The 26,846-nt window shown below is 42.1% G+C and overlaps 1 protein-coding gene across 1 annotated transcript in view; it reads left to right on the forward strand.

The window, feature by feature from the left end:
* Positions 1–26,846, forward strand: part of itga1 (integrin, alpha 1) — a 216,134-nt gene that overhangs the window by 131,681 nt on the left and 57,607 nt on the right. The window contains exons 15-18 of the mRNA XM_060822674.1: positions 6,404–6,607; positions 13,726–13,856; positions 14,304–14,473; positions 23,461–23,597. Coding sequence (XP_060678657.1) covers positions 6,404–6,607; positions 13,726–13,856; positions 14,304–14,473; positions 23,461–23,597 — 642 coding nt within the window. The remainder of the gene's footprint in view (positions 1–6,403; positions 6,608–13,725; positions 13,857–14,303; positions 14,474–23,460; positions 23,598–26,846) is intronic.

The following is a 26,846-nucleotide window of genomic DNA, read 5'->3' on the forward strand; positions in this document are numbered from 1 at the left end:
GCACCCCCCAACAACCCACCCTCCTGCCCTGGCACCTTCTCCTGCCACCGCAGGAATTGCAAAACTTGTGCCCACACCTCCTCCCTCACCTCCATCCAAGGCCCCAAAGGAGCTTTCCACATCCATCACAGTTTTACCTGCACATCCACCAATATCATTTATTGAATCCGTTGCTCCCGATGTGGTCTCCTCTACATTGGGGAGACTGGACGCCTCCTAGCAGAGCACTTTAGGGAATATCTCTGGGACACCCGCACCAATCAACCACACCGCCCCGTGGCCAAACATTTCAACTCGCCTCCCACTCTGCCGAGGACATGGAGGTCCTGGGCCTCCTTCACCGCTGCCCCCTCACCATCTGATGTCTGGAGGAAGAAAGCCTCATCTTCCGCCTCGCAACACTTCAACCTCAGGGCATCAATGTGGACTTCACCAGTTTCCTCATTTCCCCTTTCTCCACCTCACCCCAGCTCCACACTTCCAGCTCAGCACTGTCCCCATGACTTGTCCTATCTGTTTATCTTCCTTTTCACCTATCCACTCCACCCTCCCGCTTGACCTATCACTTTCGTCCCCATCCCCATTCATCCATTGTACTCTTTGCTACCTTCCCCTACCATCCTCTCTGTCCTATCACCTGCATCCCCACCCCCATTCACCTATTGTACGCTACGCTACTTTCTCCCCACACTCACCCTCCTCTCATTTATCTCTCCACCCGCAGGCACTCTGCCTTTATTCCTGATGAAGGGCTTTTGCCCAAAATGTCAATTTTCCTGCTCCTCGGATGCTGCCTGAGCTGCTGTGCTTTTCCAGCACCACTCTAATCTAGAATCTGGTTTCCAACATCTGCAGTCCTGGTTTTTACCATATCCCTCTAAACCCTTACTATTCATGTAGCCAGCCAGATGCCTTTTGAATTGTAAGTGTACCAGCCTCCACCACTTCCTCTGGCATACTTCATCCCATACATGCACCACCCTCTGTGTGGAAACGTTGCCCCTGAGGTCCCTCTTAAATTTTTTTCCTCTCATTCTAAACCTGTGCCCTCTAGTTCTGGACGCCCCCACCCCAGGGAAAAGACCTTGTCTATTCACCCTATTCATCCCGCTCGTGATTTTATAAACCTCTATAATGTCATCCCTCAGCCTCCGATGCTCCAGGGAAAACAGCCCCAGCCTGTTCAGCCTCTCCCTATAGCTCAAATCCTCCAACCCTGGCAACATCCTTGTAAATCTTTTCTGAACCCTTTCAAGTTTCACAACATCCTTCCGATAGGAAGGAGACCAGAATTGCACACAATATTCCAACAGTGGCCTAACCAATGTCCTGGACCGATGAATCTGAATATAATTGTCCCTGGCATCTGTAATGAGGCAGGACCATGCTAATTACTTTATCATTCTTAATAACGCAGGCAATAGCAGTGGCACAGCTTCAAAAAGATCCCAGTAACGTAATCCAGAATTGCTTCTCTTATTTGTGTCATCCAAGTATCCTTGTGATGTAAATGCACACCATTCACAGATTCAGAATGTGCACAATGCTTTTTAATTAGCAAATTCAAATTTATTGTTAAATGCAATTGCAGGAAATGAAAGTAGTAAACTGCAGAAACTATTAATTCTTTAATGAATCATAGGATACCACATAAATAATGCAAGCCTACTTCACTCTCCAAGATGTTGAGCAAGACAACTTGAAGCAAGCAAGTTGTCAATTTCATTTTCAGAAATTCAACTTGCCGACTTAAAATTTCATATAACTGGACCTCCAGTCTTGACCAATCTGATTTACTCGTGAGAGAACCTGATAAACCAAATTGAAATGGATTAAATTTGTTTGTAAACCAATTCTATTTTCAAGATAATGTTCATGTTGAGACAGAGCTGATTGTTGTAAACGTCACTGCAGGGATGTAAATATCTGTCTAGAATACTTCCTTTGGAAATCCCCTCTGGATAAACAACTATTTTACTTCAGACAATCCCAAACCCCTCCTCCCCTACCCCAGATTGGGCCTCCTTCTCAAGATGGCTAAAGTTAAATAGACAGAATGGACAACTTCGAGCAAATCTTGGCTGAGAGATTTAGATTGCACATTATATAATTCAGGAGCTCCTTTGCCCCGAAAGTAACTCTATTTAAAAGCAATGGACCTCACTACTCCTGTGGACCCACAGCCATGGCGATATGGTATTAATTATTCTTTCCTTTTCACCCTTTTATATTTGTATCTGACCAAAATTTGTCCAGAGGAACTTTGATTATCCGGTATTCAATTATCCGGCATTCGATTATCCGAATCTCGGATTATCTGGCAGCGATGCTCAGCTAAACATGTTATACTGCTTTCGATTATCTGGAATTCAATAAACCGAACAAAATACTCCCTGCCTGTGTCCTTCAGATAACCGAGGTTCCTCTATAATTGGTTTTAATGTTTTTATCTTACTGAAGCCAGAACAAGCTCAGCATTCAGAACGTTAGGAATAAAGTCTGCAGGAGTCCATAGTTAAAATGAAGCATAATTAGAAATTTTTAAAAACTAAGACTCAGCGTAGCAGTCTTGCAGTGATGTTGTCTTTTCCTGAATCCAGGAGCCACGAAATAAATTGAGATGGACTTTGTCTTAATTTTTTGTAAATTTTGCTTATCTACATCTTCTGCTATTAATATTGCCACCTTGGTGTGATGATTTAAATACATTTCACTGCATTTTTTAATGAAAAATTCAAGTGACAATAAATTACTATTTTTTGTCATTTTGGCTACTTTTTACTCTGTTCACCTCTTTGGAAATATTCACACATTGGCAATATTTCCAGATCCCAACTCCAGTTGGGTCAAAGGTGCAGCAATGCCAGGAATCTTCCTGGAGATGGAGAATAAAAAGGCTGCCTTTTATTGCCTTTACCATTCAATAAGGGCAGCAGAAAGAGGCTCATGGGATGGCAGCGCAAGAAACTGGGTGCTCCAATAGAGGTCGACAACACACACTGTGAGTCAAGCTTAGAGTGGTGCTGGAAAAGCACAGCAGGTCAGGCAGCATCTGAGGAGCAGGAAAATTTATATTTCGGGCAAAAGCCCTTCATTACTCTGAAAAGAGGGGGGTGCTACTATGGGCTGAACTGATGGAACGTATATGCAAGGCATTAGTGCGTGTATAGTTTGGGCATTGTAGACATCTGTCTCCATGATTTCCTCATTCAATGGCAAAGCTGCAAAATGAGCAGACACTACCCCCTCCCACATCTTCCTTTTGGTTGCCTGTGATCTCTACAACAGCATCAAATGCAAAGTTGCTTCAACTTGCCTCTGTAAAGTCATCTCTTTCCTCCTCTCACATCAAACAGTCCACATGCATTGTTGTGGTTCTGCTCGCCGAGCTGGAAGTTTTTGCTGCAAACGTTTCGTTCCCTGGCTAGGGAACATCATCAGTGCTGTTGGAGCCTCGTGTGAAGCGCTGCTTTGATGTTTCTTCTGGTATTTGTATTGGTTTGTTCTTGCCGCTTCCGGGTGTCAGTTTCAGCTGCAGTGATTTGTATCTGGGGTCCAGGTCGATGTGTCTGTTGATGGATGTTCTTGCCGTTTCCGGGTGTCAGTTTCAGCTGCAGTGGTTTGTATATGGTGTCCAGGTCAATGTGTCTGTTGATGGAGTTTGGGGATGAATGCCATGCTTCTAGGAATTCTCTGGCTGTTCTCTGTCTGGCTTGTCCTATGATAGTGGTGTTTTCCCAGTCAAATTCATGTTGCTGGTTGTCTGAGTGTATGGCTACTAGAGATAGCTGGTCGTGTTGTTTTGTGGCTAGCTGATGTTCATGGATGCGGATTGTTAGCTGTCTTCCTGTTTGTCCTATATAGTGTTTTGTGCAGTCCTTGCATGGTATTTTGTAAACTACGTTAGTTTGGCTCATGCTGGGTATTGGGTCCTTTGTTCTAGTGAGTTGTTGTCTGAGCGTGGATGTTGGCTTGTGTGCTGTTATGAGTCCTAAGGGTCAGACCAAGTCTTAAACTATGAAAGTAACCACCCCAACACACACAAACGAAGCTGCATCAGGACACTATTCAAAAGGGCCACAACACACTGCAGTACACCAGAACTGTGAAAAGAGGAAGAGGAACATCTATACAAGGTATTCGCCAAAAACGGATACCCACGCAACTTTATCACCAGATGCCTAAGAGATAGACCGAGGAACGAGGACATGCCACAACCAAAAGGACTAGCCACTCTACCATATGTCAGGAGCGTCTCAGAACTGACAGCCAGACTACTGCGACCCTTAGGACTCATAACAGCACACAAGCCAACATCCACGCTCAGACAACAACTCACTAGAACAAAGGACCCAATACCCAGCATGAGCCAAACTAACGTAGTTTACAAAATACCATGCAAGGACTGCACAAAACACTATATAGGACAAACAGGAAGACAGCTAACAATCCGCATCCATGAACATCAGCTAGCCACAAAACGACACGACCAGCTATCTCTAGCAGCCATACACTCAGACAACCAGCAACATGAATTTGACTGGGAAAACACCACTATCATAGGACAAGCCAGACAGAGAACAGCCAGAGAATTCCTAGAAGCATGGCATTCATCCCCAAACTCCATCAACAGACACATTGACCTGGACACCATATACAAACCACTGCAGCTGAAACTGACACCCGGAAACGGCAAGAACATCCATCAACAGACACATCGACCTGGACCCCAGATACAAATCACTGCAGCTGAAACTGACACCCGGAAGCGGCAAGAACAAACCAATACAAATACCAGAAGAAACATCAAAGCAGCGCTTCACACGAGGCTCCAACAGCACTGATGATGTTCCCTAGCCAGGGAACGAAACGTTTGCAGCAAAAACTTCCAGCTCGGCGAGCAGAACCACAACAACGGATACCTGAGCTACAAATCTTCAATCAGATTTTAGTCCACATGCAGCTTTTCAAATTCATGCTGCAACTGAAACTGAGCACTACTTGCCTTTCTAAGCATATTGAACAGAAACCTCCTGCTGCTATGCAGGTAGGCACTGTCACAGGAAGCTCAGATCCAGGAAGGTCTCTGGAAGCAGGAACACTCTTGCAGCTGACCTAATGCCTGGCAGTATAATTTTTACCTATCCACAGTACCATCTCTGCAGACTGGTAGGATCACACCCAAACATGTCAGTTTTGTATTCTTCTTGTTTCTGCACTCCATGCCTCTGTCCTTAGTTTTCATTGCTAATCATATGCAGAGTAAGAGTAGCTTTGAAGGCTCTATAAAATGGGAGAGGCGATGGCCTACTGGCATTATTGCTGAACTGCTCATCTAGACACCCAGAAGATGTTCTGTGGACCTGGGTTTGAATCCTGCCATGGCAGATGGTGGAATTTGAATTCAATAATAAAACAAAAAAAAATCTGCAATTAAAGTCTAATGATGATCATGAATCTGTTGTTGTAAAAAAAAATCTGGTTAATGAATATAATTTAGGGAAGGAAACTGCCATCCTTAGCCAGTCTGGCCTACATGGACTCCAGACCCACAGCAATGTGGTTGAATCTTAAGTACCCTCTGGGCAATTACAGATGGGCAATAAACACTGCCTAGTCAGCAATACCCTCATCCTGTGAGTGATTTTTTTTTAAAAATGACAATACACTGTAATGTCTCTAGTTTGGGATCAAGTCACCTCTATGATTTTCTGGACTATAGTTTCATGTTATATTGCCGAACCAGAAAACACTAGATGTGAATAAATATCTGAAACATTAAATAGTGCTAAAATTTTATGAAGCAGTAATAAAAACATTTTACTTCTCAAAATCCTGTATTTTCTATGCTTCTGCTTCCAAAATAATATATTAAAATGGTGCTGTGAGTTGCTTGGATCTGCTGAAAAAAATTGATGTTTCCAAACAATGGACCTGAGAAGATTACACAGCAAAACAAATCTGGACATTATAATAGTGTCTAGTACAACCTGGCCATACCTCATTTCCTGAAGTTGTAGATTGATTGACACTTTTGTGGGGTCTGTACATATAAGCACATCCCAACCTAATATTTGACCTAGTCTCTCTCTTATGTGTTTGAAATTGACAGGCAAAAATGTGGATATTGCAAACAAAGTATGTGCATGAGTGAGCATGTACTTCAATACTTGACCCTTAGCCAATACGCATCTAAAGATATAGTTAATCTATCTGTAGGGATGTGAATGGTGATTGATTTCTTAGGTATTTGCCAATAAACATTCAACGGTATTAATTGGTTTTTTGGATTGTTGTTCAAAAGTGAAAATGCCAGAAACATCTCTCATAAAAATGATTTAATAATTGTTCTGCATATTAGACCAACCAACATTTGCAATACTTTGAATGGTCCTTTTAATAGGTTACAACTGATGATCGGAAATGCCCCCACTTATTGAAACAACCATGTGGTTCTCGTTTTGGAACAGCCATAACTGCAGTTTCAGATCTTAACCTGGACAACTACAATGATGTTGTCATTGGGGCACCTTTAGAAGACAGCCACAAGGGTGCAGTCTACATCTTCCATGGATCTGGCACAACCATCAACAAAGAATACTCACAGGTCTGATGCTGCTAGAACTTGAAAATACCTTATTATTCTCTGAATGTTGTGCTGAAACTCCCCCCTGAAAGCTCTCTACTTCCCAATATTGTGTTCCTGAAAATCTAACTTTGCTCAGCTTTTGCTTATCTGCCTTAATGCCAATGCTAGATGTCAAATTTTATCATATAATGCCCCTCGGATTGACCTTGGTATGTACTTCAAATTAAATATGCCACACCAATACAAGTTGTTATTAGTTTTGAACGTAACATCAGATTATTGGAGGTGAATATTTGTGTTCAGAACTCAAATTTATTCGGGTCTGGTGTCATAGATTATCATGTCCTGGGGATTTATCAGCTTTCAGTGTCATTAATATTTCCAGCACTATTTTTCTGCTAATATTAATTTCCTTCAATTCCTCCTACCCAAAAGACTTTTGCTTCTCTCGCGTATCTCGGAAGTTTTGTTTCGTTTCTTCTGAGGAGACAGAATAAAAATGGCTGTTTAATTACTCTGTCATTTCCAACGGGACTGGGGAACTTGTCAGACTTTAACTCTTTTAATATTCTCAATACCTTTCCTGAGTGACTATAATTGTTTTAACTTCCTCCCTCCCTTTCACCTCTTAATTAGTAATTATTTCTGGAATATTTTTCATTTACAATGAAGACAGACACATCTTTTCAATGCATCCATCATTTCCTTATTTAATTCCCCAGCAACTGTCTGTAGAGATTTCTGCTTACTTTGCCTACATTTCCCCCTTTTTGAATGCATGCAGAATCTCTTACTTTTTTTTGGATTTCTATGTAGCTTTCACCGTTTTTTTGCCCTCTGTTTTTAGTAATCCTTTGCTGGTTTTAATATTTTGTCCAGTCTTCTGACCTGTCAATCCTTGGAGAATGCTTCTTTTTCTTTCAATTGCATGTTATATTTAACTTTTACAGTTGGCCACAGATAGACAATAGACAATAGGTGCAGGAGTAGGCCATTCTGCCCTTTGAGCCTGCACCACCATTCAATATGATCATGGCTGATCATCCTTAATCAGTATCCTGTTCCTGCCTTATCTCCATAACCCTTGATTCCACTATCCTTGAGAGCTCTATCCAACTCTTTCTTAAATGAATCCAGAGACTGGGCCACCACTGCCCTCTGAGGCAGAGCACTCCACACAGCCACCACTCTCTGGGTGAAGAAGTTTCTCCTCATCTCTGTCCTAAATGGTCTACCCCGTATTTTTAAGCTGTGTCCTCTGGTTCGGGACTCACCCATCAGCGGAAACATGTTTCCTGCCTCCAGAGTGTCCAATCCTTTAATAATCTTATTTGTCTCAATCAGACCCCCTTTCAGTCTCCTAAGCTCAAGGGTATACAAGCCCAGTCACTCCAGTCTTTCAGCGTAAGATAGATCCGCCATTCCAGGAATTGACCTCGTGAACCTACGCTGCACTCCCTCAGTAGCCAGAATGTCTTTCCTCAAATTTGGAGACCAGAACTGCACACAATACTCCAGGTGTGGTCTCACCAGGGCCCTGTACAGCTGCAGAAGAACCTCTTTGCTTCTATACTCAATCCCTCTTGTTATGAAGGCCAGCATACTATTAGCCTTCTTCACTACCTGCTGTACCTGCATGCTTACCTTCATTGACTGGTGTGCAAGAACACCCAGATCTATTTGTACTGCCTCTTTACCTAAATTTGTTCCGTTTAGGTAATAATCTGCCTTCCTGTTCTTGCCACCAAAGTGGATAACCATACATTTATCCACATTAAACTGCATCTGACCACTCATCTAACCTGTCTAGGTCACCCTGTAATCTCCTAACATCCTTCTCATATTTCACCCTGCCACCCTGCTTAGTATCATCAGCAAATTTGCTAATGTTATTACTAATACCATCTTCTATATCATTAACATATGTTGTAAAAAGCTACGGTCCCAGCACGGATCCCTGCGGTACCCCACTGGTCACTGCCTGCCATTCCGAAATGGAGCCGTTTATCACTACTCTTTATTTCCTGTCAGCCAACCAACTTTCAGTCCAAGTTAGTACTTTGCCCCCAATACAATGTGTCCTAATTTTGCTCACTAACCTCCTATGCAGAACTTTATCAAAGCTTTCTGAAAGTCCAGGTACACTACATCTACTGGATCTCCCTCGTCAATCTTCAGATGTTGCATCCCTCACCTCCAGTTCTTCTCTCTCATTGGGAATTATCTTTGCAGAGTGTTCTGAAAAACCTCCTTATATGCCTTCTACTGCTTCTCAATAGACCTACCCCTTACCCTAAATCTGTCACTCTCATCAGCTCAGTCTTCATAATCTTATAATTACTTTTATTTATGTTTACCAGACTGATCTTCGACCCACTCTTCCTCAAACAACACGTGAAATTCAATCATGTTTCAGCAATCACTGCTAACCAGTGGCTCTTTTACAATGAGGTTGTTAATTAATCCTGTCTCATTGCATTCAAAATAGCCTGTTTGCTGCTTAGCTTTAGAATGTATTGTTCTAAGAAAGTGACCAGAAAGCACTCTGTGAACAATTTTTCTGGTCTATCTTTACTAATCTGCTCCATCCAGTCTAAACCTAGATTAAAATCACACATCATTATTGCTGCACCTTTCTCAAAAGTCTCCATTACTTTTTCCTGCTCTAGAGCATATTAATTTAATTTAGAGGTATCTACTCCCAAAATTGACATCTCATCATTGCAATTACTTATTTCTCCTCAATTCAACTACATTTTGATCTTTGGAACCAAGGTCATCTCTCAGTGTCATATGGCGAAAGTGAGGACTGCAGATGCTGGACATTAGAGTCAAGATTAGAGTGGTGCTGGAAAAGCACAGCAGGTCAGGCAGCATCCGAGGAGCAGGAATATCGACATTTTGGGCAAAAGCCCTTCTAATCTGGATCTCAGTATCATATGAACGACTCAACAGTGCAGCATCCAGCACCCAGGCTGAACTGGAGCAGTTCATCAACTTTGCCCACAACTTCCACCCCACCTTCAAATTCATTTCACCCATCTCAGACACCTCCCTCTCTTTTCTTGACCTCTCCATTTCCATCTCTGGCAACAGTCTCCAGATGGATGTTTATTATAAACCCACAGACTCTTACAATTACCTGGACTACACCTCCTCCCACCTAGCATCCTGCAACAACTCCGTCCTGTTCTCCCAATTCAGCCACCTCGGTCACATCTGTTCGGATGAGGAGACACTCCACTTGCAAGCATCCCAGATGCCCACCTATTTCGAGCACTTTTACTCTCTGTGTCATCCAGACAGTCTTCCACCACACCACCTATACTCCCACCCAAAACGCAATAAAGACAGAGTCCCCCTTGTCCTCAACTACCACTCTACCAATCTCTGCATGCAATGCATCATCCTTAAACACTTACGCCAACTCCAACTAGACCCCAACGCCAAGGACATCTTCCCCTCCGCACCCCTCTCCACCTTCTGCAGGGACATTCCTTTTACCAATTCTTTGTTCCTGTCACTCTCCCCATCAACTCCTCTGAGCCCCCAGGTACCTTCCCCTGCAACTGTAAAAGACGCAAAACCTGCTGGCCCACCATCCTCCTCACCTTTATCCCGGGCCCCAAACAGTCCTTCCAGGTGAGACAGAGGTTCACCTGCCGCTCCTCCAACTTAGTTTACTGTATATGGTGCTCCAGATGTAGTCTTCTCTACATCGGGGAGACCAAATGTAAACTTAGGGAATGGTTCGCCGAGCGTTGCAGCCAGGCCCGCAGTCACGGCCCATTTCAATTCCCCTTCCCACTCCCCTTCCAACATGGCCGTCCTTGGCCTCTTCCATTACCATAATGAACCAAATCACAAATTGGAGGGACAACACTTCATCTTCTGCCTGGGAAGCCTACAGTCTGGAGAACTCAATATTGTGTTCTCCAATTTCTAATATCCTCTATTCCCATCCACTGACTTTCTTCCCAGCCCTTCCCCAATCTCCCTTCCATTCCTCCCCAGCCACCCACCAGATTCATCTCTCCCATCGACCGATCAGGTCTTACTCTCTCTTTGTCTCCACCTATCCCCACTTCACCACCCTGTCCCCCCACCCCCTTTATCTGCAGCTCGCCTTACACCCACCCCCAGTCCTGAAGAAGGGTTAAAACCAGAAACATTGACTTCTCCACCTCCTGAAGCTGCCTGGCTTGCTGTGCTCTTCCAGCCTCCTGCTTGTCTACCATAGGGATATAAGAGCAGGAATAAGCCATTTGATCCTTCAAACCTATGCCACTAATCTAAAACACCATGGCTACTCTGGTCTCACTTTGCTGACTGCTGTCCATCACCTTTGATTCCCTTGTCAATGAAAAACCCATCAAATTCAGCCTGAAATAAATTTAATGACCCAGTCTATGCTTCCTTCTGGGAAAGAAAATTGTACACTCGTTTGACTTATTGAGAGAAAAGAAACTCCTCATCTCTCTCCTATGGAGGGAAGGTTCCTAATCTTGGACTATATTGGCTCATTTTAGTTTTACTTACATAAGGAAACATTCTCCCAGTACTCACCCTGCCAAATCCACTCACCATCTATCTTTCAGTAAGATTACCTCTCATTGTCCTGAATTCCAATTGATATAGGCTTAACCTGTATGATCTTCCTTCAGAAGATAAGCTCCTTATTCCAGGAAATGATTAGAATGAACCTTCTATAAATTGCTTCAAAAGCATTACATATTTATACAAATAAATAGATAAAAGCTGTGCACCGTACATCAGGTGTGGTTTCACCAAGGCCTTATGTAGATCCAGTAAAACTACTGTACTTCTATATTCCATTGGCCTTGCAATAAACTGCAACATTCTGTCTCTTCCTATCCACTTGCTGCACTTGCACACTAACTTAATGGGGTTCATGTGTCAGAACCTTTTAATCCCTCTGGACTACTGAGTCCTACAATCTCTTTTTACTCAAACAGCATATTGCATTCCTGATGAAGAGCTTATGCCTGAAACATCAATTCTCCTGCTCCTCAGATGCTGCCTGACCTGCTGTGCTTTTCCAGCACCGCACTTTTCAATTCTGTTCTTCTATTCTCCCTGCAAAAATAGACAAGTTCACATTTATCCATGTTACACTCTATCTGCTATTTTTTTTGCCCAATCACTTAACCCATCTATATCCCTTTGCAGATTCTCTAGCTCCTCCTAACAACTTACTTTTCTACTTACCTTGCTGACATAAGCAAATTTAATTAACATAAATGTAGTCACCTGATTGAAATCATTGCGAATTATAAATAGTTCAGGACCTGGCACTGGTCCTTCTAGCTCTGCAGTAGTTCCAGCTTCCCAACCTGAAAATGACCCACTTATTCCTAGCTGGTTTCCTGGTAGCTAACCAATCCTTCATCCACACTAATATGTTCGTGCCAACACATTGTGTAAAACTTTTTTCTGGCACTTTATTAAACACCTGTAAGAAATCCAAGTACACCATATCTATCAGTTCCTCTCTATCCACTGTGAATGCTACTTCATCTGAAAGCTCTAAAAGATATGTTTTATACACAACTTCCCTTTCACAAGGATCTGTTGATCACATCATGACTTTCTAAGTACCCTGTTTTAATTTCTTTAATAATAGATTCCAGCACCATTCCTCGGACTAATGTGAGGCTAAAAACCCTATAATTGCCTACTTTCTGCTACACTTTCATGTTGAATAAATATGTTACTTTTGCTAGCTTTCAATCTGCTAGAATCCTTCCAAAATCTATGGAATTCTGAAATATTATAACCAATGCATCTACCATCTGTACTCCCACATTAAATGTGGATCATATGGTCCCCATCACCCATTCCTTGCTTCCTGTCCTTCTGAAATGTCATGTTCTTCATGTTCTGTCAATGTACAATCATCTGGTTTACATTATTTAACAACGTCAAGGTCTGCCCAATCCTTTCCCACAAATTGTGTCCAAACTAAAATAAAATCGGTGCTACACATCCTCAATCTGGACTAGAAAGAAATTCATACCAATAGGTTTATTCATTGTGTTTTAAAGATGAAGATTGTACAACACTAAAAGAAATTCAGTTCAATGTTAGTTCTTACTTCACTTCCAAGATAGAAGTGTTAATCTATTTGCTTTATATTGAAGTCAATGTTACTCTATTAGGGCATTGTTAGTTTCAGTTGTTTGAATTACAGTTAAAGGGTGTTTATGCGAATCATGAACTAGTAGCTACCATTGGAAGCTTTTAGCAAAAGTACTCAATCATGCACTTCTTTAAGTGTAACAGCTAAACCAGAAATTTACATAATGGCTAAGAGACATGTGATTTGACGATGTCAGCATCCCCTGCGGTATGGGACCCTTCAAAATTCCCAAAACACAAACCACCCTGGAATTTTCTGGATTGGTTAAAACCCATTGGCTGGAGATCCTCTGGAAAGTTTTCAGTCTGTGTCTGACTCAAAAACCTCCGACTGTAGGTAGCCAGGAGACGGCATAGGGTTTAAATCCTGGTCCAACCTGTAGCTAACAACACTGAGCTCACACAACTCATCGTTAAGAGCCTCCAACCCCAAAACTCCTGAACTTTCCCCACCACCCAGCAACATCCCCCTTGATCAACACCATACCCACCTGAACTGGTGCCCCAAACCCTGACCCCAACCAGCCTCAACATCTGATCTGCCATCCAGCTTTCCAATTCACCCTCACATACCAGCTGACCCATCACCTACCTGTCACATTAACCCAGTCACTTCACACACACACACACACACACCTTCTCTCCCTAGCCTCTCAATGAGGCTTTGGGACATTAATACTGCCTGCAGCAGTCAATGAAAAGTGACACGGCTTAGCTTCCGCTACGCAGTGAAGGTTTAGTCGGATTAAAGCTGCCCTGCACATTACTGTAGGCTCCTGCATTGGAACTTGGACACTTGCAAAGAGCGATGCAGGACGTTTTTTTTTTAAAGAAAGGTATTGGGAGTATAGCAATGCAACAGTGAATGCTGCTCCCAGAAGGTTCAGACCATTATGATCTAAAATTTATAACTGCAATTAAAAAAAAATCGGAAATTATGGGTTTAAACTAAGCTAATCAAATGATTTTCTTAATAGCGCATCTCTGCATCAGCACCAGCTGTTGACTTCAATTACTTTGGCCAATCAATCGATGGGCAAATGGATTTAAATGATGATGGTCTAATCGATATTACAGTTGGAGCACTAGGTGGTGCTGCCCTCTTCTGGTTTGTATCAGTTTTGCATTATAATTATTCCCTTTTATTGACTCTATTCTCAGAGCCTTTCTTCTGTATGATTTGTAAATTCACAGAGTCCCAAAAGTACAAAGTCAATGAAATATATTTTTGTGATGGAGTCTTCCACCATCACTTTCCCCTGTAATACAAATGCTATTGTTTGAACAACACCTGTCAGTTATCATTACAAAATGATTTCCTGAGGTTACTTGGCAGTAAAGTGATTCATAAACTGTAGGTTACATTTCTGTTATCCAGGAAATCATTGCTTTAAGTGCTGGATTGTAAAACCTTTACGGTAGTTTGTTTCACGGCTGTGATTCTGAAATGCTGAGATTGATTAGTAATCACAGAATGAGTTCTAAGTAAGTGAGTAATTGCTGATATTGAAAATACTGCATGATTTTCATGACTGTTTTCAAAATCTTTCACTAGGTCCCGTGATATAGCTCAAATCAGGATTAGCAAACTGAAATTTCAACCCAACAAGATCAATATCCAGAACAAGAATTGTGTGATTGATGAGAAGCCAACAGTGTGTATTACAGCAGAGCTTTGTTTCAATGTTAACCTGAAGTCTGGTAAACAGCCATCACAACCAATTGGTATGTTAATGTGACTTGTAGCATTGTTTTATATCAAGCCAAGGAGATTTAAGTATTTCACTTTATCAAATATAGTTCCTCAGAACATCGACTTATGCAAAAAGAGAGTGTAATGTACATCATATCTGGCCTGGATTTCACAGGCAACATTGATATGAGAGAACTTGCTGCTGATCTCAAAAGTAATTTGGTGAGATCTAACAGTCTCTATGGCATCAAAGTCCCTATCCCTGACATCAGTGTGAAGTAAAAGTGATAGCAACAATGATGCTATCTGACAGATAAAGCGGTAAATCACACTGAAGCAATGTCATAGACAGCAAATCATGGATGAAAATGCATTGATTGGGCTGCATTTAATTACAATGCTGATCCACTGAAAAGCCAGGGACAACCTCGATTCAGCTGTTTCCAGGAAAGCTGATCCGATTCTGTGTCCATCCAGCAAATAACGTCTGACACTAGGGCTCTCACCCCTTTAAGGTTGGAGATTCCATCTCCAAGTAATCACAGAATCAGCTCTGTCCTGGTAAAGATGGTTACTGCAGCAAGGTGTGTTGGGTTAGGCTTACTGGTTGCTGATAGGGAGGCCATTCCTGGACCAGAGGATACTGGATCTGCATGGAAGTTGTTAGAGTTTCCTAGGCTTTCTCTTCAAGAAGTAGATAGCCCCCCTACTCTCTACGGAATCATAGCTGTGGCAGAAGAAGGCCACATTGTGACCACTAACTCCTTACTGCTGGCCACCTTTCCTCCTGATTCTAGTTAAAAGTCACACAACGCCAGGTTATAGTCCAACAGGTTTATTTGGAAGCACTAGCTTTTGGAGCAGCAGTGTTGTGTGATTTTTAACTTTGTCCACCCCAGTCCAACACCGGCTCCTTCACATTATGGTTCCTGATTCTAAGACCTCCTGAATCATAATTCACTCCCATGGGCTGGATTTCTTTTAAGCCCATTATCCATAATTTCTGGTTACATTTTGCAGAGAACAAAATACATTTTCATCTTACACTTGGGACTACTGAAGAAGCTGAAGGACCACGAACAAATCTTAAAAATATTTTTTTAAGTGGAGAAATTTGACATTCACACAAATATAAAATGAGCTTTCCGGGATAAGAAAGGATTTTCAGCAATAATTGAGATCTTGAGATCAGTGGGCGGCACGGTAGCACAGGTGGGCGGCATGGTGGCACTGGTGGGCGGCACGGTGGCACAGTGGTTAGCACTGCTGCCTCACAGCGCCTGAGACCCGGGTTCAATTCCCGACTCAGGCGACTGACTGTGTGGAGTTTGCACGTTCTCCCCGTGTCTGCGTGGGTTTCCTCCGGGTGTTCCGGTTTCCTCCCACAGTCCAAAGATGTGCGGGTCAGGTGAATTGGCCATGCTAAATTGCCCGTAGTGTTAGGTAAGGGGTAAATGTAAGGGTATGGGTGGGTTTCGCTTCGGCGGGTCGGTGTGGACTTGTTGGGCCGAAGGGCCTGTTTCCACACTGTAAGTCTAATCTAAGTCTAATCTAATCTAATCTTAGAATGCTGCTAAAACCCAGTTCTGACTTATGCAAAACATAACTGTTTACAAGGATCTTTAAAGTGGGACCAATAATGTAAAACAGACAAGTTTGTGACAATTTAAACATTTCTATCTGATTACAAGCTGCATGGACTTTAATATCACACTGAGTAGTGATAGGTAGAATTACTGAAGATGCTGGACTTTCACTTTTAATCGAGCACCCAGGATCAAGGATGTATCAGAGAGTGTGCAGAACATTATCAAAGGGAAAAGGGACCAGCAGGAGGTCATTCTACACGTTGGAACTAATGACATGGGAAGAGAAAAAGATTAGATCTGAGGAGAGAATTTAGGAGCTTAGGCAGGTATTTAAAAAGTAGGTCCTCGAGGGTAGTAATATCTGGATTACTTTCAGTGCCATGAGGCAGAGACGGTAGGAATAGGAGGATAGAGCAAATAAATGTGTGGATGAGGAGCTGGCACAGGGGAGAAGGATTCACATTTTTGGATCATTCTAGGGTAGATGTGACCCATGTGAGAAGGACAGATTGCACCTGAATTGGAAGCGGGCTAATTTGCTGGGTGGTGAGATCTGGAAGAGCTGCTTGGGAGGATTTAAACTGGTAAGGGAGTGGGAAATGAAATCCAGGGAGATAGTGAAGAAAGAGATCATTCAGAGACTGGTACAGTTGGGAAAAGCAGCAAGTCAAACAGCAGAGCAGGCAGAAACAAAGCAGAAAATGAGCTAGGACTGATAAATGAAACTCAGTGCTAGGGGCCTAACAGGTAAATCAGATGAACTCTGGGCATGACTGGGAATAAGGAATTGGGACATCATAGCAATTATAGGGACGTGACACAGGGATGGACAGGACTGGCAGCTTAATCTTCCAGGATATAGATGCTATAGGAAAGATGGAAAGGGGAGGGGGCAAGAGAGGAGGTGGAGTGGCGTTTTGATTAGGGAATAACATTGTGGCTGTACTTAAGGAAAATATACCTGGGAAGTTATTTGGGTAGAACCAAGAAATAAGAAAGGAATGATCACCTTATTCGGATTGTACTATAGAACCCCTCAATAGTAGGTGGGAAATTGAGAAACAAATTTATAAGGAGATCTCAGTTATCTGTAAGAATAATAGGGTGGTTATGGTAGGGGACTTAACTTTCCCAACATAGATTGGGACTCTCATAGTGTTAAGGGCTTGAATAGGGAGGAATTTGTTAAGTGTGTACAAGAAAATTTTCTGATTCGGTATGTGAATGTGCCTATTAGAGAATGTGCAAAATTTGACCTACTCTTGGGAAATAAGGCAGAACAGGTAACTGATGTGTCAGTGGGCAGCCAACGAGAATAATTCTGTTTGTTTTAAAATAGTGATGGAAAAGGATAGGCTGGATCTAAAAGTTAAACTTCTAAATTGCAGGAAGGATAATTTTGATGGTATTAGGCAAGAAGAGGAGTCCTGATGGAAGTTAATAAGAGGTATAGGTAGAGTTGATGGTAGTTGTCTTTTCTCTAAGATGGGGAATTTCAAGACAAAGGGGCATATTTTTAAGGTGAGAGGAGAGAGATGTATAAAAGTAAAAGAAGTGATTGTTTTACAGAGAGGGTGATCCATGTGTGGAATGAACTTCCTGAGAAGTGGTGAATGTGGTTACAATGACAATGTTTAAAAGACATTTGGATGGATACACAAATAGGAAAGGTTTGAAGGGCCAGGAACAGGTAGCTGGGACTAGTTTAGTTTGGGTTTATATTCAGCATGGACTGGTTCAGACCAAAGTGTTTTGTTTCCATGCTGTATGGTTCTATTATTCTATAATTTTCAAACCTTGGATGGGAGCAGATGTGCGCATGTAAAGAGACAGCTGGAAAATGAGAAGCCTTTAAAAGTGAGATAACAAGAGTCCAGAGACAGTATATTCCTTTTATGGTGGAGGCAAGGCTGGTAGGTGTAGGGAATGCTGGATGACTAGAGAAACTAAGGTTTTCATCAAGAAAAAGAAGGAAGCATATGTCAGGTATAGACAGCAGAGATCAAGTGAATCCCGTGAAGAGCATAAAGGTGGTAGGAGTATACTTAAGTGGGAAATCAGGAGGGCAAATAGGGTTAAGGAGAATCTAAAGGGATTCTACAATTACATTAAGGATAAAAGGCTAACTAGGGAGAGAATAGGGCCCCTTAAATTTAGTAAGGCTGCCTATGTGTGGAACTGCAGGAGATGGGGAGATACTAAGTAAGTATTTTGCATCAGTGTTTACTTTGGAGAGGGATATGCCAATAAAGAACATGGGGAAATAAATGGTGAGATCTTACAAAATGTCCATATTGCAGAGGAGGAGGTGTTGGATGGCTTAAAATGCACAAAGGTGCATAAATCCCCAAGGTCTAATCAGATCATCCCTAGAACTCTGTGGGAAGCAGGGGAAATGATTGCTGGACCGCTTGGTGAGATATTTGTATCATCAGTAGTTACAGGTGAGGTGGCAGAAGACAGGAAGTTAGTTAATGTGGAACCACTATTTAAGAAAGATGGTGAGGAAAAATCAGGGAACTATAGACCAGTGAGCCTGATATTGGTGGTGGGCAGGTTGTTGGAGGGAATCCTGAGGGACAGGATTTATATGTATTTGGAAAGGCAAGGACTGATTAGGGATAGTCAGCATGGCTTTGTGCATGGGAAATCATGTCTCACGAACTTGATTGAGTTTTTTGATGAAGTAACAAAAATGATTAATGAGGGCAGAGTAGTGGACATGATCTATGTGGACTTCAGTAAGGCATTTGACAAGATTCCCTATGGAAGACTGGTTAGCAAGATTAGATCACATGCAATACTGGGACAACTACAGAACTGGCTCAATGGTAGAAGACAGAGGCTGGTGTTTATCAGACTGGAGGCCTGTGACCAATGGTGTGCCACAAGGATTGGTGCTAGGTCCACTGCTTTTTGTCATTTATAATGATTTGGATGTGAACATAGGAGGCGTGGTTAGTAGGTTTGCAGATGACACCAAAATTGGAGATGTAGTGGACAGCGAAGAAGGTTACCTCAGATTACAATGGGATCTTGATCAGATGGGCTTAGAAGTGGCAGATGGAGTTTAATTTAGATAAATGTGAGATGGTGCATTTTGGAAAGGCAAAGCAGGGCAGGACTTATACACTAAATAGTAAGGTCCTAGGGAGTGTTGCTGAACAAAGAGACCTTCATGTTCTGGTTCATAGTTCCTTGAAAGTAGAGTCACAGTTAGATAGAATAGTCAAGAAGTCATTTGGTGTGCTTGCCTTTATTGGTCAGGGCATTGAGTATAGGAATTGGGAGGTCATGTTTCAGCTGTACAGGACATTAGTTAGGCCACTTCTGGAACACTGCATGCAATTCTGGTCTCCCCATTTTGGGAAGGATGTTGTGAAACTGGAAAGGGTTCAGAAAAGATTTCTAAGGATGTTGCCAGGGTTAGAAGGTTTGAGGTATAGGGAGAGGCTGAATAGACTGGGGCTCTTTTCCTTGGAACGTCGGAGACTGAGGGATGACCTTGTAGAGGTTTATAAAATCATGAGGGGGATAGATAGATAGGATAAATAGACAAGGGTCTTTCCCGAGGGAGCAGGAGTCCAAAACTAGAGGGCATAGGTTTAGGGTGAGAAGGGAAAGATATAAAAAAGACATACGGAGCAACTTTTTCGCACAGAGAGTGGTATGTGTATGGAATGAGGTGCCAGAGGAAGTGGTGGAGGCTGGTGCAATTGCAACATTTAAGAGGCATCTGGATGGGTATATGAATAGGAAGGGTTTGGAGGGATATGGGCCGGGTGCTGGCAGGCGGGACTAGATTGGGTTGGGATATCTGGTCAGTGTGAACGGCTTGGACCCAAGGGTCTGTTTCCATGCTGTACATCTCTATGACTTTATGACCTAAGGGGCAACCTTTTCACGCAGAGGGTGGTGTGCATATGGAATGAGCTGGCAGATGAAGTGGTGGAGGCTGGTACAATTACAACATTTTAAAAACATCTGGATGGGTGTATGACTAGGAAGAGTTTAGAGGGCTTATGGTCCAAATGTTGGCAAATGGGACTACATTAATTTAGGATATCTGGTCGGCGTGGACAAATTAGGCCAAAAGGTCGGTTTCCATGCTGTACATCTCTATGACTCTACAACTCTATGTATAGACTCCAAACATTACATCATCCACCAATCAGTGCCAACAGCAGGCACTCACAGGAGACTACCCACCAACAGCAGTTTCCAGGAGCATGGCACTGTGGAAAAAGACTCGGCGGGCCGTAGTCATAGGGCATTCTACTGTAATAGGAGTAGATAGGCGGTTCTGTGGCTGAAACATACTGTCCATCTCGGATGGTATGTTGCCTCCCAGGTGCTCAGGTCAAGGATGTCACCGACTGGCTGCACAGCATTCCGAAAAGGGAAGGTGAACAGCCAGTTGTCTTGATGTATATAGACACCAATGATATAAGTAAAAAATGAGATGAGTCCTGAAAACAGAATTCAGGGAGCTAGGAGAGAAGTTAAAGAGGAGGACCTCAAAGGTAGTGATCACAGAATTGCTACCAGTGCCACATGCTAGCCAGGGTAAAAATGAAAGAATAGGCAGGGTGAACATGTGACTTGAGGGATGGTTAGGAGGCAGGGTTTCAGATTTGTGGGACATTGGGACCAGTTCTGGGGAAGGTGGGACTATTACAAATTGGATGGTCTACACCAGAACCAAACTAGAACTAATGTCATTGGGGGAGTTTTTGCTACTGCTGTTGTGAAGGTTTTAAACTAATGTGGTAGGGGGCTGGGAACCAAAAGAGAAGGCTAGTAGACAGTGAGGTGGAAACTAGAGACTGGAAGGATCATGAAGTTAGCATTACCAAGTGGAAGAGCAGGCAGAGAGCAGATGAATGCAAAAGAACTGGCAGCCTGAAGTGCATATATTTTAATGCAAGGAGCATAATGGGTAAGGCAGGTGAACTTAGCACTTTGATTGGTGCCTGGGAGTATGACGTTATTGTGATCACAGAGACTTGGTTGAAGGAAGGGCATCATTGGCAACTAAATGTTCCAGGATATAGATGCTTCAGACAGAACGGGGTGGGGGAGTAGGTAATAAAAGAGGGGAAAGGAGTTGCATTGTTGGTCAAGGATGACACCACGGTTCTGCTAAAAGAAGACACTATGGAGGGCTTAGGCAGTGAGGCATTATGATTAGAGCTGAGAAATAAGAAGGGAGTAGTTACATTGTTGGGGCTGTACTACAGGCCTCCCAACAGTGAGCGTGAGGTAGAAGAACAAATAGGTAAAGAGATTATGGAAAGATGTAGAGGCAACAGGGTACTGGTCATGGGAGATTTTAATTTTCCTAACATTGTCTGGGATACACTTAGTGTCAGTGGTTATATGGAGCAGAATTTGTAAGAAGTGTCCAGGAAAGCTTGTCAATAGTTCGACGAGGGAAGAGGCTATATTGGACCTGGTGTTGGGGAATGAGCCAGGGCAGGTGGTAGAAGCTGCAGTGGGGGATTTCTCTGGGAATAGTAACCACAATTCTGTAAATTTTAGATTACTCATAGACAAAGATGAGTGAGGTCCTAAGAGAAGAGTACTAAACCGGATCAAGGCCAATTATATCAAAATTTGGCAGGAACTGGGAAATGTAGATTGGGAGCAGCTATTTGAAGGGAAATCCACATTTGATAGGTGGGAGGCTTTCAAAGATAGGTTGAAGATAGTGCAGGATAGGCATGCCCCTTTGAAAACAAGGGATATGAAAGGCAAGACTTGTGAACCGTGGGTGACAGGAGAAATCATGCAACTAGCTAAGAGGAAAAGGGAAGCGTACATAAGGTCCAGGCAGCTAAGAACAGAACGGGCCTTGGAGGAATATCGGGAGAGTAAAACCAATCTTAATCGAGGAATCAAGTGGGCTAAAAGGAGTCATGAAATAACTTTAGTGAGCAGAATTAAGGAGAATCCCAAGGCCTTTTATGCATATATAAGAACTAAGAGGGTAACTAGAGAAAGGATTGGTCCACAAAAGGATAAGGAAGGAAGGTTGTGAGTCGAACCTGAGAAAATGGGTAAGATTCTCAATTATTACTTTGCATCGGTGTTCACTGAGGAGAGAGACATGATGAATGTTGAGATTAGAGATAGAAGTTTGTTTACTCTGGATCACATTGACATAAGGAGGGAAGATGTGTTGGCTCGGCTAAAGGGTATTAAGGTGGACAAATCCCAGGACTGGATGGGATTAATCTCAGGTTGCTGAGGGAGGCAAGAGAGGAAGTAGCTGGGGCCTACTCTTAAATTAGCATCATTGGCTCAAGATTGTTTTTGTTTTGTCTGCCTTTTATGACAGTACGCATTTTCTGACCTGACAATAAACCTCAATCTGTTTTAAACCATAAATTGGATAGTGTGTGTAAACTAAGGCTTATATTCAATCATAGAGTACATAAGAACAGTTTATGTCGCTGTACAATAGAATATTCTTGGCCAGAGCAAAATATTGTTTAATGAAGGAACTATGACTAATAAGTCTTTGGCAATTGCATTATTCACATCAATTCATTTAGCAATAAAGCTAATGTAAATGAGCCTGTGAACAAATTCTACTATTCTCACAAATAGCTCTTGGTCAATCAAGACAATATCACATAAATAGTTTAATCTATAGATTAGCTATTTGATGTTTGTAAATAATGTATGGAATCTAGTTAATTAATAATTAATCAATAAATTAGATTGTGAGAAATTTTTCCATTGAAAAATCTAGTCATGATTAAAATCTCATGAATCATCAAAATGACTTCTCATCTAATTGCTGAGTTTCATGTGTGAAATTGGTGTGTATAAATATTGAGAAATTCTGGGATGTTAGTTCATCATCTGTGATCTCTTACCAAATGCTGACATGCCTATAGATGATACAGCATAAATACCCTGGACAGGTAAGTTATCAGCTGGCAGTAAAATAGTCAGGAGTTTGTTCACATGTACTGTTCACACAGAGGAAGAGCTTTTCTCCACTCATTTTAATAATCTCTTCTGATATCACTCTGTTGGCAGCACAGTTGAACTAGCCTATTTAGTGCTAATGGGCTCCAGTATTAGACAGAGTAAATTAACATCAACTAGTGTGTAAACCAGGAAAGATTCAAACTCTCTTCATTCATAGATTTTGTAAAATATTAACTTTCCCATTATGATTAGGATTGTTTTTACTGTGTTAGTGCAAGTGCAATGTCTGAACTAATTAGTGACTTTAAAAATAAAATTTGTGTCCAACCTATCACCCAATCATCTGTAATCTAGCAATTTTCCATTTTGTTTGTTGATTGATAAGTGCAATATAATAGAAAATAAACAGTCAACAGAGGCTTTGCATCAACTATGCATCTAGTTCAGGATTTAGCTGTAAATATGTTTCATTTTATTTTCCATTACAGTTATTGAATACAACATCACATTAGACTCTGCACGCCGTACCTCCAGAGGGCTGTTTAGGAAAATACATGAAAGAAATATCCGAGGAAATATCACTCTACCTTTATATAGCTGTGCTGAACACATCTTCTACATGTTGGCAAGTAAATCATAATTCTCTTTTATAGAACTGACAAACTTTTTTTCCCAATGACTCAAATGATTGCAACTCCTTGAGTACAATACTGAGCCAGAAACTCCTTCAGGGTCTCAGGTTCATGTTCAATACCCCTTGCTTCAATGAGCTAATTAATTTCAAACAGGTAAAATTCTACTATTATTACTGACCTTAGTGTTTCCAGGCTAGCAAGGTTTCATAGTTTCATAGTAAGAGAAGCAGGAGTAGGCCATTTGCCCTGTTGAGCCTGCTCTGCCATTCATTTAGATCATGGCTGATCTATCCATCGTCTCAGCTCCTCCTACCTGCATTATCTCCATAACCCTTAATTCCCCTACCATGCAAATGCCATCCAACTGTGTCTTGAATATATTTAATGAAGTTGCCTCCATTGCTTCCTTGGGCAGAGATTCACCAATCTCAATAAATGCAGTTCCTCCTCATCTCTGTCCTAATTCTACTCCCCCTAATCATGATGCCATGTCCCCTAGTCCTAGTCTCACCTACCAGTGGAAGCAACTTGCCTGTCTCTATCTTATCTTTCACTTTCATAATTTTATATGGTTCTATAAGATCTCCTCTCATTCTTCTAAATTCTAATGAATACAGTTCCAAGGGGCGCAGCCTTTTTCATAAGGTAACCCTCTTATCTCCAGAATCAACCTGGTCAACCTCCTCTGCACTGCCTTCTCCAAAGCCAGTATATCCTTCCTCAAGTAAGGAGACCAGAACTGCACACAATACTCCACGTGCAGCCTCACCAACACCTTGGACAATTGCAGCAGAACCTTACTGCTCTTAAATTCAATCCCTCTAACAGTGAAAAACAATATTCCATTTGCCTTCCAGGTTGCCTGTTGCACCTGCAAATCAACTTTTAAGCGATTGATAAAAGAGCACTCCTCAGTCCCTCTGCACGACAGCATGCTGCAATCTTACACTATTTAAATAATATTCTGAGTTACTATTTTTATTTCCAAAGTGGATAACCTCACATTTACCAATATTGTACTCCATCTGCCAGATCCTTGCCCACTCACAAAACTTATCTAAATCTTTCTGCAGACCATCCACATTCTCTGCACAGTTTGCCTTTCCACTCAATTTTGTGTCATCAGCAAACTTGGATGTGTTATACTCGGTCTCCTCTTCCCTATCATTTATACATATCGTGAACAGTTGCAGGCCTAACACCAACTCCTGCGGCACCCTGCTCATCACTGATCTCCACCAAAGAAACACTCATTTTCTTAACTCTCAGCTTTCTATTGGTTAACCAGTCCTCTATCCATGTTCATACATTCCCCACAAATCCATGTACTCTTATCTTATGGATGAGTCTCTTATGTGGCACCTTATTGAACGCCTTCTGGAAATCCAAGTATACAACATTCACCTGTTCCCCTCCATCCATTGCATTTGTTAAATCCTCAAACAACTCCAGTAGGTTTGTCAAACATGATCTTCCCTTCCTGAATCCATGCTGTGTCTGCCTGATGGAACCCTTTCCATCCAGATGTCTCACTATTTCTTCTTTCATTATAGCCTCTCTCATTTTCCAGACTACAGGTGTTAAGCTAACTGGACTATGGTTTACATCTTTTGTCTACCCCCTTTTTTAAACAATGATGTGACATTCACTGTCTTCCAGTCCATCGGAACCTGCCTAGAGTCCAGTGAATTTTGGTAAATTACCGTTAGCGCATCTACTATAACTCGCACCATTTTTTTCAGCACCCTGGGATGCATTCCATAAGGACCAGGCGACTTATTTATTTTTATACCATCAAGTTTGCTTAGTGTTACCCCTTTAGTGATAGGCAGGGTTGTGGATAGTGCCCAAGGATGGTGTGGGTTACAGAGGGTCATAGATAAGATACAAAGCTGGGCTGAGAAGTAGCAAATGGAATTTAATGTGGAAAAAGTGAGAGGTCATTCACTTCAAAAGAAATAACAGGAATGCAGAGTATTGGGCTAATGTTAAAATTATTGGCAGTGTAGATAAACAGAGAAATCTTGGTGTCCAGGTGCATAAATCCCTGAAAGTTGCCACCCAGGTTGATAGGGTTGTTCAGGTGGCATATGGTGAGTTGGCATTTATTGGTGGGGGGATTGAGTTCCAAAGCCATGAGGTCATGCTTCAGCTGTACAAAACACTGGTAAGTCCGCGCCTGGAGTATTTCGTGCAGTTCTGATCACCGCATTACAGGAAGAATCTGGAAGCTTTGAAAAGGGTTCAGAGGAGATTTACTAGGATGTTGACTGGTATGGAGGGAAGGTCTTATGAGAAAAGGCTGAGGGAACTGAGGCTGTTTACATTGGAGAGAAGAAGGTTGAGAGGTAACTTAATCGAGACATAGAAAATAATCAGAGGATTAGATAGGGTTATCAGTGAGAGCCTTTTTCCTCAGATGGTGAAGACTAACATGAGGGGACATAGCTTTAAATTGAGGGGTTATAGATTTAGGACAGTTATCAGGGGTAGTTTCTTCAGTCTGAGAGTAGTAGGGGCAAGGTACGGTCTGCCTTCAACAGTAGTAGACTCGCCGCATTTAAATGGACATTGGACATACATATGGATAATAATGGAATGGTGTAGGTTAGTTGAGCATCACAGGTCGGCTTAACATTGAGGGCCAAAGGGCCTGTACTGCACTGTAACGTTCTATGTTCTATGTCTATGTCTATGTGTCACCCAGCCCCACTCTCCATTATACTGGGAAGTGGAAAGGTTTGATCCAGGGTGATGTCAGCTTTAAGATTTCTAAAAGTTTGCATCTCATTTGACCCAACCCTCTTTCATTGGTGATACAAATTATCTCCAAGCTTTCAGTACACTGACCTTTCAACAGTAGTGACTTGAGCATTGTAGCGATTGTAACAAAGGTCAGCCATGTGGACCTCATCGAATATGAATTCCCTGATTGGACCAGGTTAACAGCCCCAATTAGGGAGTCCTGGCTGACAGATATAAGCCTGTCACTCAGAGCTGGATCTGAGGAAGCTGGATCAATGTCAAGAACTCACAAGATTGATTTGGTGATGGGATACCGACCAGTGTGGTGTTATTTTAAGCAGACATTAGTTTAGTGTTCATCATGTGACTACTTTTAAATAATACTTGCATTTGATACATCAATGTGTATGGCTGTTGTTTGTGTCCCACTGCTCTGTGTCCCACTGCTCTGTGTCTCCTGGTGTGTCACTACTGTTTGTGTGTGACTGCCCATC

The sequence above is a fragment of the Hemiscyllium ocellatum genome, chromosome 1, assembly GCF_020745735.1.
Source record: "Hemiscyllium ocellatum isolate sHemOce1 chromosome 1, sHemOce1.pat.X.cur, whole genome shotgun sequence".
Classification (NCBI taxonomy): Eukaryota; Metazoa; Chordata; class Chondrichthyes; order Orectolobiformes; family Hemiscylliidae; genus Hemiscyllium; species Hemiscyllium ocellatum.